The 16,828-nt window shown below is 36.0% G+C and overlaps 1 protein-coding gene across 1 annotated transcript; it reads right to left on the bottom strand.

Annotated features, from left to right (window-relative positions):
* Positions 1-7,078: 7,078 nt before the first annotated feature.
* On the bottom strand, positions 7,079-10,014 carry LOC110097114 (vacuolar iron transporter 1.1). Its single transcript, XM_020823357.2, has 4 exons — positions 9,733-10,014; positions 9,555-9,640; positions 9,353-9,467; positions 7,079-7,652 (listed from the first exon to the last, which is right to left on the bottom strand). Exons 1-4 carry the CDS (start codon positions 9,978-9,980, stop codon positions 7,352-7,354), a joined length of 750 nt encoding a protein of 249 aa, XP_020679016.2. The 5' UTR covers positions 9,981-10,014; the 3' UTR covers positions 7,079-7,351.
* Between the last annotated feature and the right edge of the window lie 6,814 nt (positions 10,015-16,828).

Below are 16,828 nucleotides of genomic sequence, written 5' to 3'. Positions count from 1 at the left end.
AGATCGCCGGAGAGGAAGAAGACAAGAAAACCAGAGGGAGGAAATATTATTGTATTATTCAACCTGTCTCGGTTACAGAGAAAGACATATATAAATACATTTAGTTGTACACGTGTTGGTATCTTATTGGGTAAAGGCTGAGTTAGCCGTTGAGACCGTTGGGGCTCAATCTTGTGTATCTAATAGTTTAGAGATTAAGATTGAAGACGAGTGGAAGGGAAGGAGAGATACTTCCGCAGGTTCATAGTAGAGGTGGAGAAACCAGCTTTTGGAAGGAAATGATTTGATCGTTTGGAAGTGGAAATTGCTACAACAAGTGGACGAGACTATGGTTGTAAACTGCAAATTTCCTGTGCTTTGAGCTCTTCGTGAAAGCTGCCTGATTCTCGGCACAGTGGAGGCAGAACAGGTGCTGGAGCTCGGTAATCTTCCTTTTGGGATTCCGGATTTGGACTGGTGAGATCCCTCTGATCCAAGTGTCAAAATCGGTAAATATTGATAGCTTAGAAGGGGCGTTTTGATGGAGAAAAGGCCAATCTAATATTGTGGCTATTTGCTTGAGCCGGACTTTGGCAAGGTCTCATCGGGTGAGAGTCGGAGCAGAGGAGAAACAGCCAACGTCTCCTGGAGGTTTTTCTAGATTCGCTTGAGTAGAGTGAAACAGGAGGAAAGGTTGTGGGAGGAGATTCGGCCAGAGAGTTGAGTTGCTTGGTGTAGATGAGCTCAGGATCTCATGCTCAGGTAAGAGTTACAATTGGAGCAGGAGGGTTGGGGGCGGACACATGAACAGGAGCTGATAAGAAAAATGGCCCAAAGGAGCTCTCGGTTTTTGAAACTTTTAGCTCACGGTTGTGTCTGTAAAAACGAAGCAGAGGGATTGTTTTATTGATTTCATTTTAACTAGGAGAGCAAACAGCGATCAAGGCAATCTACTCAGCGGCGGGATTTGAGGGATTTTGGACAGAGCAAATACAGAGATACGAGGTAAGAGTTTTAATGAGATTTGATATTTAAATTGACTTTGCATTGTTTGGCTAGATTCATTGGCAATCATAATAATGATTTTTCTTAATTGGTAATTGCATTAATTAATGAGTATATTGACACACAGTCACTGAAACATTCTTGATTTGCGAGATTTCCTTGAGATTTGTGCTCATGTCACCTCGAAATGCGTGTGATCACCTCGTTTAACGTGTCAAATTCATCAAACATATATATTAGGCAAATTGGTAGTGCATTTAGGGTATTGCCGATGTCCCGGTCATAATGGCGCAGTCCGTTTTGTGATCGGACATCATTTGGGTGGCGACGAGGCTTAATTCTCTCGAAATACGTGTTGTCTCGATTTTCGTGCAAAACCTCATTCAAACAAATTGGCAGTGCATTCATAGTATTGACGGTGTTTCAGACACAATGACGCAGTCTGTTTTGCAATCGGATATCATTTCGTCACTGGCGAGGTTAATTTCCCTCATAACGCATGCCTTTAAATCATATTTTGATCGCCTTTAAAATTTGCGACACCATATCAAACGATCCAATTTGATCAAATAAAATGTATATTCCTAATGCCAACGACGTTCCAGACGTAATGACGCTATCCGTTTAATGATCGGACGTCATGTCGTCTCCGACGAGACTAATTTCTCTCGTAGTGCGTGCCTTCGCATCAAATTTAGATCGCCTTTGAAATTTGCAACACCACCTCAAACGATCCAATTTGATCAAATAAAATATAGACTCTTAATGCCGACGACGTTCCGATTGCAATGGTACTATCCGTTTGTTGATCCAACGTCGTTTCGTCACCAACGAGGCTAATTTCCCTCGTAGTGCGTGCCTTCGCATTTTATTTGGATCGCCTTTAAAATTTGCGACATTATATCAAACGATTCAATTTGATCGAATAAAATGTAGATTCTTAATGGAGACGATGTTCCAGACGCAATGGCATTATCCGTTTGTCAATTGGACATCGTATGAGCATTTTTGAGACCTCGTTTCCATCGTAACGCAGGCATTTATGTCATATTTGCATCGGACGTAATGACACTGTCCGTTTGTCGATCGGACGTCGTCTGAGCATCTTCGAGACCTCGTTTCCATCGTAACGCAGGCCTTTATATCATATTTGAATTGCATATAAATTCGCCACCATCTCAGACGATCCAAATTCATTAAATAAAATATATATTTTGAATGTAGACAACGTTCCAGATGCAATGACACTGTCCATTTGTCGATCTAAAATCATTTGGGCGACATCGAGGGCCAAATTCCTCGATATGCGTGTTATTATCTTGGGATCCGTGTCACCAATACTATTGATTCCAATTAATCACAGAAGATATATATTTTGAATGTCGAGAACGTTCTGGACGCAACGACATAGTCCGTTTCATGATCAGACGTCATCTGAGCAACGTCGAGGCCTGATTTCCTCAAAATACGCGTTGTTTCGAAATTCATATCACTCATTAGGATGATCCAAATTGAACAAATAAAATGCAGTTTTTGAGTATTTGCAATGTTTTGAACATAATTACGAAGTCCGTTTGTTGATCCAACATCGTTTGATTAGCCTCGCGCTTTAATTTTGGGTGTCGGTCGTCTCTTTTGACCAATCTCATCCGATTCAATTACGAGAGGCCCCGACCTAGCATAATTCAGTGTCTTGATCGCAAAGATACCATCCATTTGGCATTTGGAGGTCATTTGACCCCTTAAGTGATGTGTTTAATCAATGCACATATTGCTTTATTTATCAGTTTGAGCCCTTTCTCGCGTGGTCTGAGGTATAGGGGTCAACATCATTCTACTAATTTTGATAATTACACTGCTCCTTTATAAAATTTGGCCTGTAAATTAATATGTCATCAAAATACATGACACATAAATAACAATGAATGGTTTTGAGTGCCCCTGGATTTATATCGGAGGAAATCTATTTATTTTTCATTTTAGTCATTTAACTAGAGCTTAATAACAGTAGCAAATTCAGTTTAGCCACTTATATTGGAAGAATTATAAGCAATTTTGACAGACTTAAGAGATATAAAATTTATAGAAATCAAACGATTGAAAATGAGAGCAAGAGATTAGTCACTTTTAATAAATAGAACAAAATTGTAATAGGAACGACACACAAATATGACCCAAAGATCTTTCTCTTTTTTTTCTCTTCTTCACATAAAAAAAATTGTGAAGTGGTCAGGATTCTCCATATTCTATTTTTTTATTTTAATTATTCTTTTGTACTCAGACAGAATAGTTATGATATAATTTTATAGATTTTGAGTAGTATATATGATTTTTTGGAAAATGATAACAAATGTGTACATTGATGTTTTAAATTATAAAATATATTTTTGTTGTTTATTACTGATAGATAATATCAGATAGTTCTTGTTGTTATTTATTAAAAAATTAAAAGAATGATTCCTTCAATTTAGATTCTAGGGCATCACAATAAAAATTTGCACCCTTCTCTTGCCTTCTTCAAGCAAGTTCAATTTAGACCTGTCAAAAACGGGTCACGGGTCGGGTTCGGGTCCAACCCGAAATTGACCCGACACTGTTCGACCCGACCCGACCCGTTTTTGCAAACGGGTCGGTTTTCCGAACCCGAACCCGACCCGCTTCGGGTCCGGGTCAACCCGACCCGACCCGCTTCGGGTATATTTAATTAAATTTTTTTTATTTAATTCATTTTATTTAAATTTAAATCAAATTAAGGGTAGATTTACTTCAATTAATTTAAAATAAATCAAGATTAATTTAATTTGGGCAATAATATTTATAATTTTTTGAAATATTATTTACTTATTTCATAAAAATTCATTAAAATCTTCCAAAATTAATTAAAAACGGGTCAAACCGGGTCGATTTCGGGTTTCCGGGTCAACCCGAACCCGACCCAGTTTTACAAACGGGTCGAAATCTCTAACCCGAACCCGACCCGGTTCGGGTTCGGGTCGGGTTTTCGGGTCGGGTCCAATATTGACAGGTCTAGTTCAATTAACAGTCATGAAAAGGCTGTGGCATTAAATGGACTGCAGAATCTGCTATTTAATAATAGATTTGCAACAGTTGCTCCGACTTAATTTCACTCACTTCCAACACCTAATCAGCAGAATTTCTGCTCTACTTGAGGATTGGAAAGTTAAATTTCTTTCTTTTGCAGGTTGGGTTCAATTCCTCAAATTTACCATTGTCAATACGATTGGTTACTGGATTAGGTGAGCAATTATTCCTAAATCTTGCAAGAAAGTTATTTCTAGGTTGTGTTCCAAATTCCTATTTTTTGGCAACCTCAAGGACAAAAAAATGCATATTATTTCCTGGAAGGCTGTTATTACCCCTAAAGATAAAGGAGGTCTTGGTCTTCCCTCTTTTGATTCGTTATATCATAGGGTTGCTTGTTCCTTCATTTGGCGTATGTTTAATTCTAATTCCATTCTTGGTCAATGGTGCAAAGTTAAATATGAATCCCCTTGGAAGCCTCCTCCTCTTACTGCTTCTAAATTATGGAAGTTCGTCTGCTCCACTGCTTCTCGGGTGAAAGAGTCGGTTTGCCTTTATATTGCCTCTAACTGCAATTTCTCATTTTTCTGGGATCCGTGGTTTTTTGGAGACTCTTTAGCTAACTCCTTTTTTAGCAATCAATTCTCTGGCTCTTTGGTACAGGACCTCTTTATTAACGAGAATTGGTGTTTACCTGATTGCTGGCCTCTGCAGATCAAAGAGAAACTGTTGAAAATTGATATTGTTGACCATCCCTTGATGGCCAGTGCTGATTGTTCTAAGCCCAGTTTTAAGCTTTTTCAGTCTCAGTTTTTTAACAACTTGCCAAAGATTGATCGGTTTAAGTTCATTTGGCATTAAGGCCATGCCATTCATTATGCCTGTTACTGTTGGATGGTCATTCTTAAGAAGCTTAAGTGTGCTGATGTTCTTATTTATAGAGGAATCCCGGTGGCACCTTTATGTGGTTTGTGTTTGGCTCACGACGAAACTCACTCACATTTATACTTTTCCTGTGATTATACCTTTTCTGTTGTCTCCTCCTTGTTACTTGTCCTTAATTGTTTTTATCTAAGGCCGACGTTAGATCAGGTGTTTGATTTCATACACAATTATCCCAGCTTCAATGCCTTTGATAAAAATTTTTGTTACCTCACTATTTCTTCTGCGGTTTATTTTTTGTGGAGGGAACGGAATTTGAGGAGATTTTCTAACTCTTGGAACAATTCTGATTCTATAAAAGCAACTATTTCCTCTGCTATTCATGCAAAAATTAAAAGTGGAAGTCTTATGAGATATTGGTGGAAAAATTCAAAGAGACCTTGCTGTAACAATCATGCTGGTTTGCTGGTATCTGGTTTTGTGTTTATTTCTACCTGGATGTGCTCTCTTCATCAATTCGGTTTTGCTGGCTGGCTGTTGTTATTTACTCGACCAATCTGGGCACTTTTATTTTTCTGCTGATCAGTATCACCTTATGCTGGAACCGCTTGCTGGGGACTATAATTTTGGAAGGATGATGATGATTGCTGATCTTTTCAGCCGCCCCTTGGACGGTCTTCTGGGAAATCAGGGGCTTGGCTCAAACATTGGCTCCTCGAGAATTTTTGACCCTTTCGCGTATTTTTGAGCATTTTCTGAGTCCTTCATGGCTTTGGCCTTTCCATTTTAGTTTTATATCAGTGAATTGTAATTTTCTTTCATTAGAATCCATTATCTCCTTTTGTCTGTGAAGTTTTGGATTATAGTTTTTGTTCCTTACTTGTAACTTTCTTTTAGCAATGATATGGGCTTCTGCCCCAAATTTTCCCAAAAAAAATAGTTGCTCCTACTTTTTGTAGCATAAGAGTGTTAAGATGTGTTTTCAAATGGGTTCTTTGCATGTTGAATTCAAAATTTAGCAACTTTTTAAGTCTATTCTGTTATCTCCCAAACATTTTAGTGGTAGGAACAGCTGGCTCTCCTTCTTCAACATTAACAATGACAATATTATTCACAATTTTCTGCATAGAGTGGGAGTTGTGAAGGGGTTGAAGCCCCAATTGGGTGAATTTAAGCTTAACATTCATGGCACTATTTTTTATTCTATAACTATGAATTTGGTGGTATAATTTGTGATTATGAAGGTAATTTAAATTATGGCTTTGCTTTTAAATTTTTAAGAACTGATGCTTTAGCTGCCAATTCTCTTGGACTTTGTATAATGGCTTGAGAGAATTTGCCTCTATTAATGTGCCGGTGGTGATGGAAGCTTGCCCGCTCTCGCTAGCAATTTTTTTTCCTTAGCAATTTCCGGCGGTTTTTTTTCGATGGTGATTTTTTTCTGGCTTGAAAATTTTCATTGGAAAATCTTTCTTTGGAAATCCGTTAGAAATGTAAATTATCGATGGATTTTCTTCATTTTCTGACTGAAATGGCCGCCGAAAAATGATGTTTTTCCTTTAGTATTTATATCCAGCCATGCTTCCTTTATTTTACTTGGATTGTTTTTCAGCATTTTCTGTTTTTGCATATTTGGTGAAGCTTCCTCTCTTCCCTCCCTTTCTAGTATGTATTGTCAATTATATTTACTTTTGTATGCTTTCTTATTGAGGTGAGATTTTTTACCTCTATGATTTTGAATTTTTGCCCTCCTACTACTACTGGTGTCGGAGTTTTTGGGTCAGGCTCCTAACCTTTTGTTTTTTTACTTTATCTTCATTGTAAGTAGGTAAGGATCAATGACTTTTTAGGTTTTTTTTTTTTCATCATTTAGTGTAGCTCTTTGAGCATCTAATTAGCTATTGTTCCATTTAAAGACATTGTACTCTTTTTACCGATGAAGTAAAATCTCGCCCTATACGGACTTTCCTTAAAAAAACTTGCTAGGATTAATTAGTGCAAAAAAGTAATTAAGGAATTAATAATAAATAAATTAAAGCATCGTATGGGATGATTTTCTTATTGCTTCTTAAAACAGCTTCGTACAAAAATTAATTTTTTTGTAAAATTTTGATACTAAAAAGCTACTTTAAGAAATAATTGCCTTGCGGGTGTTCGATGACAAACAGAGAGAAGCACAAGTAGCTAGCACTACAACATTGTGTTTATTAAACAAATATGCCTATCAAATTCGAGTTTAATATGCTTTGCTTTCACAAATTTAATTAATTATTTGATCTGAAACCAATTCAAACGACCAAAATTAAACTGATAATAGCTCAACAAAAAACAAACATAAAATCCTATGAAGGAACCAAAATGCAAGTTCCATAAAGCAAGCATGCAAGAGAACACAAAACTTCTCATATTCAGCGTTTGCGCCACACTCCTTATCAGTCCCAACTCAGAGGGCCTGCACGGCCTTCGCCATCCCAAATGCGGCAGCAGACGCGATCGCGCCGATAAAAGCTGTCTGGAAAGCGCTATAGAGCGGGCGGTTGCCTGTGAAATGGCCTTTGACGTAGCCAAAGAAAAGGAGCGCAGCAATAGTGACAAGAACAGATATGAACATTGCCTTCTGAGCAGTGGAGATGAACATGTAAGGAAGCAGCGGCACCAACCCACCTGCAATGTAGGAGAAGGCGATTGTCATGGCGCTCTCCAGTGCCCTCTTTGGCTCTGGCTTCTCTAATCCCAGCTCAAATCTGAACGTTTGAAAAATATAATAAATCAGTTCAAAACTTGCTTATGCTTTATTAGAACCATATATCCTCCGCCTATATTAAAGCTAGGGCTCTCGCTCCTGCTCAAGAGTCGAACTTGTACTTGAGGTAGGATATTAAACGAGCTCAAACAACTGGCTCAGCTCATATGCATGCTAAGCTGTTTGATTAATTTGAAATATATTTAAATATTAATTCAAATTCATATTATATAATATATTTTAACTTTTAAAACAAATTTTGTATTAAAAGTTTAAATTGTAAAAAAAATAAAATAAAAAAAATCAAGCTTAAAAATCGAGGTTAATCATTCATTACGGACGAAATTTCTGATGAATTTATAGCTTTTCCTGCATATTTTAAATAATTAGTAATTTTAGTAGTTTATTTTAATTAATTATTAATTTAATAATATATTTTAATTAATTAATAAGTCAATGATGTATTTTAATTAATAATTAATTTTAATATTTTATTATAATTATTTATAAATTTTCATTTTATAATTAATTATTAATTTTACTTTTTCTAATTTAAAATTGATTATTAATTTTAATTTTAGTATAATACTAATTTAAATATAAAATAGTATAAAATAGTAACAATTACAATTTATTTTTCTTTGCATCTGAGTGAATGGGTTTATGAAAACTTTTCCAAAGAACAGAATTTGAATCTCATAGCTAGGCAGACAGTGCTCGGGCCTAGAGTACAAAGTACAAACTAAACAAATTTAATTCTATTCTATTCTACTCAGCTCGCTCATTTTATTAGATCTGTCGGCTTCAAGCTCGTCAAGATGTGCTTCAAGCTCTTCAAGCATCTTGGACTGTTATTCGAGTTTGAGCTCGTTTAAAGCCAACATATTCAAACTCGGCTCGTGTTCAATTTGAGCTCATTTATTTTCAAGTTAATCGGGCCTTATCAAGCAGCTCGTTTAACCGAGCTGAGCACGCTCAAAATTCACAAAAAATCTTTTTTTTAATCAAACCAAGCTGAGCCAAACATCCAACACTAACCAGCACAAATAATATTCCACTATCTAACCCAACCCTCTAGTTTCTCTACTACCCAATTTTCAACTACAAATAACCACATATTTTCTTTTATACAGTAACATCATGCATTTCCATGATTTCCAGGCAGTGTGGACTAAACTCTCTTTAGCATTTTTTTTTTTCTTGGGTCACGGAGGAGAGAGAGAAGCAGGCATCAATAATTTTTTTGTTTTTGCTTGGGTCACGGTGGCTCTTTAAGTAAAATATTTTTTTGTTTTGTTTTTTATACATCAACAATAATAATATATATAATCTTAGATTTAATTATTTTATTAGTTAAATAAGATATAATAGTTAAATATTTATTTTTAATTAAATAAGACATGAACTTTTTAATCGAGTTTCTTAACGAGCATGTTCGCAAGCTCTAAACAATCTTGTTCGTGATCATAAACGAGTCGAATGTCAGGGTGTTCAAGATTGTTTATTTAGCTATCGAGTACTGTCAAAGTTGTTCAAACTTGTTCATTTACATCATCAAACGAACATAAACGAACTCTTACCAAGCCGAGCCACGAATAATTCATCGAATGCTCGGTTCATTTGCAGCCCTACTATTTATAGCACTATAATAAAAAAAGTATGGGGATTTATTAAGAATATTTAAGTTGAAAAATTACTCACTTCATCATAAAGTCCAGCCAGGCTTGAGGATTCCTGCGGAGCGCTGCAACTAGGGGGGCGTACTCGTGGGGCTGCAGACCATACTCCGCGAGTATCTCGCATACTTCAGCTTCCTCTGCCATGAAGCAAACATAAGACACATCAGATCCAAAGTGACGGTAACTATGGCGCCGGAGCATTAGGGCAACAACGGCACACGCACCAGTGTCAGGAACACTAACGATCTCCTCCTGCTCCCGCTTGTATTCGCGCCAGTAATGGTCCGCCTCGCTCTTCGCCGCTAGATACCTGCCACGTGACGATTCAAAATTCTTAAGCGGAGGAAACCTTAGATCTGAAGGGTGAGATAACCGGCAAGCGGGAGGGAGGCGGAAGCGTACCCGCCGAGTCCCATGGAGATGGCGCCGGCGGCGACCTCGGCGAGTCCGGCGGTGAGGATGAGAGAGGAAGGTGCGGCGGCGCCGGACAGACCGGCGGCGAGGGCGAAGGGGACAGTAAGGCCATCAGAGACGCCGATGATGACGTCGCGGACAATTTCACCGGCGGTGAAATGCTTCTCCTTGTGTTGGGCCAGAAACTTCTCTGACAAACTTTCGTTCGCCGAAAATTGGCCTTGTTCTAACGCCATTCTAGAGAGAGAGATCAGAAGAAGGAGCGATGCATGCAGTTATTGGATTGCGTAGAAGTTCATCGGCCGTTCGGATATTTATACTAATGGAGTGGCGAAATGAAGACTAGAAGTAATATTTGCTAAAACAATTCAATAACAACTTTTTTTTTTTGTTAAAACCCACTGAGGGGCCTACGTGTTAATTTCAAAATTTTGGTTACACCGTCCTTAGAAGGATCCTCCAGCTCTCTAATGCTCAAAAGAGCTACAAGAAAAAAAAAAAAAGAAAACCTACGAGCCGGTGGTTCCTTGTTCTAAGATTACAATAGGGATCTAAAAAGTAACTCGGGCTGTGAGCATACAGCGCCCAAAAAAGGAAGGTCAGATATATCTCGTTTAGCACATCCCTCCTGCAAAATTGAAGAACAAAATAGTGTAGCAAATAGAATAACCAAAAACGAACTACCTTGCTCACATTGAAGCTCTCAAAACAAGATTTATCCCTGCAAGGTACTCTCCCAAAAAAAGGATTATACATATAGTAGTTAAAACTAACAATATAAAAGCTCTTATAATTAAAAAGAGAACTAAAGCTCTCACCAAAAAACAACTCCAGAATATCCCAGCCAAAACAAGATAACCTCCAGCACTTACCAGAATACAAATACATATTACTAAAATCCGCAACAATAAAGATAAATAAGAACCTCATAACAAAAAAACTCCGGTGCCACTGCAGCCTAAAATTCCAAGAAGAAATGCAACAATTAGCAGTAAAACAATAGCTAAGAGAGATCATGTACAAAATACCAGCACCGATACAGCTCCACCAATAAATAAACATCCTAACTAAAAGCAGAATCCACCCGTAACTAACTAGACATAAACTCAATAAAAACAGTAAAAAAACCGTCCATAAAACAGATCGTCAGGTGGCCAAAATTGACAACCCCAGGCAAAGAAAACAGTACTCCCCTGCCCAGACAGCCCAGAAAAGAAGTCAAATAGATGAGAACCCCAGAGGAGCATCAAGTAAAACGGCACAAAACAGAAGACCTCAAAAAACCAAAACATATAAAATTGCCAACAAAAATCATCTAGTTCTAATATAAGGCAGGCCAATCTTATCCAGATTAACCAACCCCTTCAAGTTATGAGGTACATTAACAAAATCAAATTCCCTTTCCACCTCCAACCTACTACCAAGTTTAGTCAAGTAATCAGCACACGCATTGCCCTCTCTTAAAACATGTTTTATAGAAAAGTTAAGCGTAGAAAGGGCCAAACGAATTTTCCTAATAATATAAAAAAACTGAGGAGAAAACACATCCACATTCTTGATAATATGAATTAAACTTAAAACATCCACCTCAATCTCAATATTAATAAAACCCCTATTATTACAAATTAAAAGACCTTTAAGTACACCCATAAGTTCAGCAAAAATGACCTTACACGGAGATAAAGGGCCCGCATAAGCCACAATCACTTCACCAACATTGTCACGAATAATACTCCCAAAACCAGCACAAGAACTATCAATAGAACCATCAGTATTCAGCTTCAAATAAGGAGGTAACGGTTAAACCCATCTAACAATCATTTCCCTTCTAATCAAATTCTCCATTTGAATAGGGATACCGAGATTCACACACAGAGACTCATAGTTAATAAAACTTTTTCTCGAAATAAGCTTGACAACATAAAGTTGAAGCAATTTATGATTAATATTGGAAATAATATTGTTATCCTTCATCTTGCTACCATTATGTTTAGCCACATTGCGGGCTTTCCAAAGGAACCACAAAATAAGAATGGGTAACAAGTTAATAACATGACCTTTAATCGTGGACATCCAATCAGTTAAAAAAACCTGAATACTATTAATCAACATAGGATCAAAAACATGAATAGATTTGTTAACAATGATAGCATAATGACTCCACACACTTTGAGCAATTTTACCATGAAGAAACACATGATTAATACACTCAAAATTAGAACAGTAATAGCATTTAAAAGGGAGGTAAAAACCTTTGTTCCAAAGATGAGCATCTACTGGTAAAAAACCTTTCATACATCTCCAAGCAAGAATAGAATAAGAAGAGGGGATACTAATGTGCCAAATAGAACCATAAACGTTTGAAATCTCCTTCTTACTTCTAAAAACCTCCCACACATTTTTAACTTTAAAAAGACCATTGGTAGAACTGTTAAAAAGGATACGGTCAGCCTAAAAAATATTTAACGGTATGTTCAAAACAAGATGCAAAATTTCCTCAGGTAAGATTTGTATCAGTTTATTAACATTCCAATTACCATTATCAAAATAATAGCTCACCTTAGCAGAAACAAGAGTATGAGAAGAGAGCATACTGTCAATAGATCCCGGCCCAAGCCAATTGTCCTGCCAAAAGTAAACGTCTCCTTTTCCCAAACCCCATTAGATAAAAGGCTCCGCCTCCCAACTGATATTACATAACCGCTTCGAAGCAGAGGATTCAGTTCTTTTAAAATTACATAAAGTAGGATGTCCCTCTTTACAATACTTAGCATACATGAAATTAGCCCATAAGCTAACTTTAGATCTAAAAGAAAACCAAAGTTTGTAAGAGAAAGCCCTAACCATATCCAAAACATTCTTACAGCCTAAACCACCCTCATTAAAAGTGCCACACATTTTATGCCAGGAAGACCAAAGAATACAAGATCTATTATTCTTGGCTCTCCAAAAAAATTTATTGATTAATCTTTCCAATTTAAGACAAATAGAAGGAGACGGGTTAAGAGTATGAAAAATATAAATAGGGATAGAATTTAAAACGTGTTTAATAAGCACAAGTCTACCACCAAACAAAAGAAAATTTGAGGACCAATTAGAGATTTTGCTTTGAAAAATTGTAACAATATCCTCAAAGATCATGCTTTTTTTCTCCCCTTGAAAATAGGGGTCCCTAAATATTTAATAAGCAAAGAAGAGCAATTGAAACCACAAATCCTTTTGATATCATTGATTCTACCTTCACTAGTAGATTTAGAAACAATAAACGTACTTTTATTCTTGTTAATAGACAGCCCACTCATATTCTAAAACTCATCTAAATGCTTGACAAGAAACTTAATATTAGTAAGAGAACTATTAGCAAAAATAATGAAATCATCGACAAAGCTAAGGTGAGTTATAGGGATACCACCCATAGTGCGGTAAAGCAAATTAGGATGCCTTTTATAAAGAACCTCTAAACCCCTAGATAAATAGTCAACATCTATAATGAACAAGGCAGGGGAAAGAGGATCTCCTTGACGCAAACCTTAACAGGAATTAAAAAAACCATTACTTCTACCATTAATAATAACAGAAAAGAAATAATGCTCAATACTGTTTTTGATCAAAAAAATGAAAGCTTGGTTAAAACCAAATAAAGACAACACTTTATATAAAAAGTCCCAACATAGGTTATCATAAGCCTTAGTAATGTCCAATTTCAAAATAATGTTCCCACCTTTCACTTTAGCATTGATATCATGAATAATCTCTTGGGCAAGTAAACCATTATCAAAAATGCTATAACCTTTCACAAAGCCAATTTGGTTATGAGATATAATTCTAGGAAGGATATTAATAAGTCTTGTAGCAATGACCTTAGAAATAAGCTTATTAAAAAAAGAGCATAAACTAATCGGTCTAAAATCATTCCAGTTTTTGGTAGCATCCTTCTTAGGAATTAAAATAATGTTAGTAGAAGAGAAGAATTTAATGTACGGTTTACCCGAAAAAAACTCAGAGACAGCCTCCATAATATCCCCCTTAGTGATGTGCCAAGTCTTAATGAAAAACTTAGTAGTAAATCCATCAGGACCAGCAACATAATCAATATTCATCTCCTGCATAACCTTCCAAACCTCCTCCTCAGATGAAGCAAGAGTGAGTTGGAAATTATCAGCCTCCGAAATACAACATGGGACAATATGAGGATTAACAATAGGAGTCGGTTGGAAACCACTATTAAAAATATTTTTAAAGTGATCTACATCAGAGTTTAAAATAGAATCCTCATCCAAAACCCTCCCATCATCACTAGTGATTTTGAAAATATGGTTCCTAATTTTTTTCTTTTTAGCCAAAGCATGAAAAAACTTGGTGTTCCTATCACCATCATTAGTAAATTTGGTCGTAGCTTTTTGGTGCCAATAGATCTCTTCCTATCCTTGTAAAGTAAACAAATTGATCTTAGCAACATTAAGATCAGAAAGATTAGAACTATCGGGGTTAAGCTGATAAACCTTTTCAAGCTCCATCACCTTATGTTCAGCATTTTTAATATTATCAAATATATTTTTAAAAGTATGCTTGTTCCACCATCTCATAACCTATTTCAGCCTGCTAAGCTTGCTCCACAGCTAAGCCATACCCGAAATATTGCCAATAGGAAATAAAGGAGACTGCCAATTTCTCTCAAAAACATTAAAAAAATCATGATGGGAAAGCCACATATTTTGAAATTTAAAGGTAGTAGGAAAAAAATCTTTATTGGCATTGATAAAAAGCAGTAAAGAAGCATGATCAGAAGCAGTCCTACTAAGATGCTCCACATGAGTCATATGGAATTTAGCAATCCAATCATTATTAAATAAAACTTTATCAAGACTTTGCCACAAGTTACCTCTACTCCAACTATAAGCATTACCAAAAAAAACCTATATCATGTAAATCACAAGTAGAGATCATGGAGTTAAAATCCTCCATAGCATTAATATTTGGATGATTACCTCCCAATCTTTTACTAGCATTAGAAATAACGTTGAAATCACCTCCAACACACCACGGACCCATATAATTAGAAACAAAATTCTTAAGCTGGCCCCAAAGGGCAAACCGACCCACTCTAGAGCAAGCAACATCAACAAAAGAGGCATTACAGTCAAAATTAAACATAGAAATAGAAACATGCACAACTTGAACAAAGTCCTCCACAATATTCACCTTGATAGCATTATTCCTCAAAATCCAAATCTTATTAGAACAATTAGCAAATTTATTAGAGAAACCTAACTTAGAAGCAGTATTATCAAGTTTACTTATAGCAATCAACGGTTCAAGTAACACCAAAAGTTGAATATTATGAATCCTACAAATATTCTTAACTCTAGTTTTCGAATCCTTCCCACCAATACCTTTAACATTCCAAATAAGGGACTTAACCATGAGAACCTTTAGCACTAGTTTGAGCTCTAGTAGAAAACGGCATAGAGGATAAAGATTCTTTAGATTTTTTACCTTTTTTCTTATTAACTTTAGTAAAATGCTCCTCCTCCAGACTCTTAAGAAAAGAATCATCCACAGCCAATTTTTTAGATTTAGAACCTTCTAAATCCAAAGGCACAGAACTACCACATTCCAGATTTTGCACCAATTTATCCTTCTTGTTTTCAATAGGGATAAACTCCCCTTCTTCACAATTCTCATTAATATTAGAATCTAAAATAATAACTAAATTTGCTTATAAGAATAGTCTTAAAATACATCTCCATGAATGGTTGGATGATGAGTACTACTCTGAGCCAATCAATTTTGAAACCAATATGGTTGTCATGCAATCATATCATGAACCTCTCATATTGGAAATGATCAGTAATATTACAAAATATTAATGGATACACAAGTAATTTGGAGGCAATTAGTATTTAATTACTTCAATGATTATGATTAAGAGCATGAATAATGAATCTTTTTGGGTTGAATAACCTTTATGTCTATAGGGTTTAATATATCTTACGTAATCTGAGTTTAGGAAACATATACAATAGAACATTTGATAATTAATTATCATTTGATGTCCTTTAACAAAGAACATCTCTAGGTTCCCTTATGAAAGTTCTTTGGAAACCCTTTGTTATGTAGAGATTGGATTAGATATTATTTCTATAGATGGACATATATCCTGATTTATCATCTCTCAAGGAGTTTGTAGAATTTAACATGGCACACTACATTTCATATATAAATGGGAATAGAGAATTCATAGTACCCATAATAGTTATCCTGCGAGCATAGACAAGAAGCTCGTACAAAATAAACTAGCATATATAGGGATAGAAGTGGGAAACTTCTAGTTCATGTTACCATGCACTTATATGTAATAGTAAGGGATTGATAGCCACTATAGGAACATCAGTAGAGTTGTTTAACATAGAATCAATAGAGACAAAAATATAAGGAAGTTTCTCACTATCATTACACAAATTCTTACCTTCGCTATTAGCAACGAATTCTCCTCTGTTTTCTAGCACAACAAGGCTAGGCACCGCCTCCACCTGGTTTTCAATAACAACATTTGACAAAGGTTTATCCAGCACATTATTAGAAATAGAAATAACATGAGAATCAACTATCTCAGTCGTAGGTTTCGCCATTTTTTTCAGGTCAGGATATAATTTAAAACAATCGAAAATGACATGCCCATGGATCTTGCAATGGGAACAAAAATTGGACACCTAGCTTCTCAAACTCGACTTTTTGCAAATAACCAAATGCCTTTGAACCATATTATTTTCTATCAACATTTTCTTTAGTTTTGAAGAATAAAACCAGCCATTTGTCATGTTTGACTCACATTAATAAAATTATTTCAACAGAGAAGTTGTAACAACCTAGATTTCTAAATAGATTTATCTAAAAAGTTTGAAATTTCTAAACTATTGTGCTAAGATTTTGAGCATCGAGTGTCGTCATGCTAGGCTATATATATATATATATATATTCCCCCCCCCCCCCTAATTTTTCTTTCTCTTTGAGGGGGAGGTGTGAGAGGGGAGGAAAGGAAGGGAGAGCAAGGAGAGAGAGAGAGAGAGAGAGAGAGAGAGAG

This window comes from Dendrobium catenatum, unplaced genomic scaffold, assembly GCF_001605985.2.
Source record: "Dendrobium catenatum unplaced genomic scaffold, ASM160598v2 fragScaff_scaffold_65, whole genome shotgun sequence".
Taxonomy (NCBI): Eukaryota; Viridiplantae; Streptophyta; class Magnoliopsida; order Asparagales; family Orchidaceae; genus Dendrobium; species Dendrobium catenatum.
This window is presented reverse-complemented; position numbering and strand designations above follow the sequence as displayed.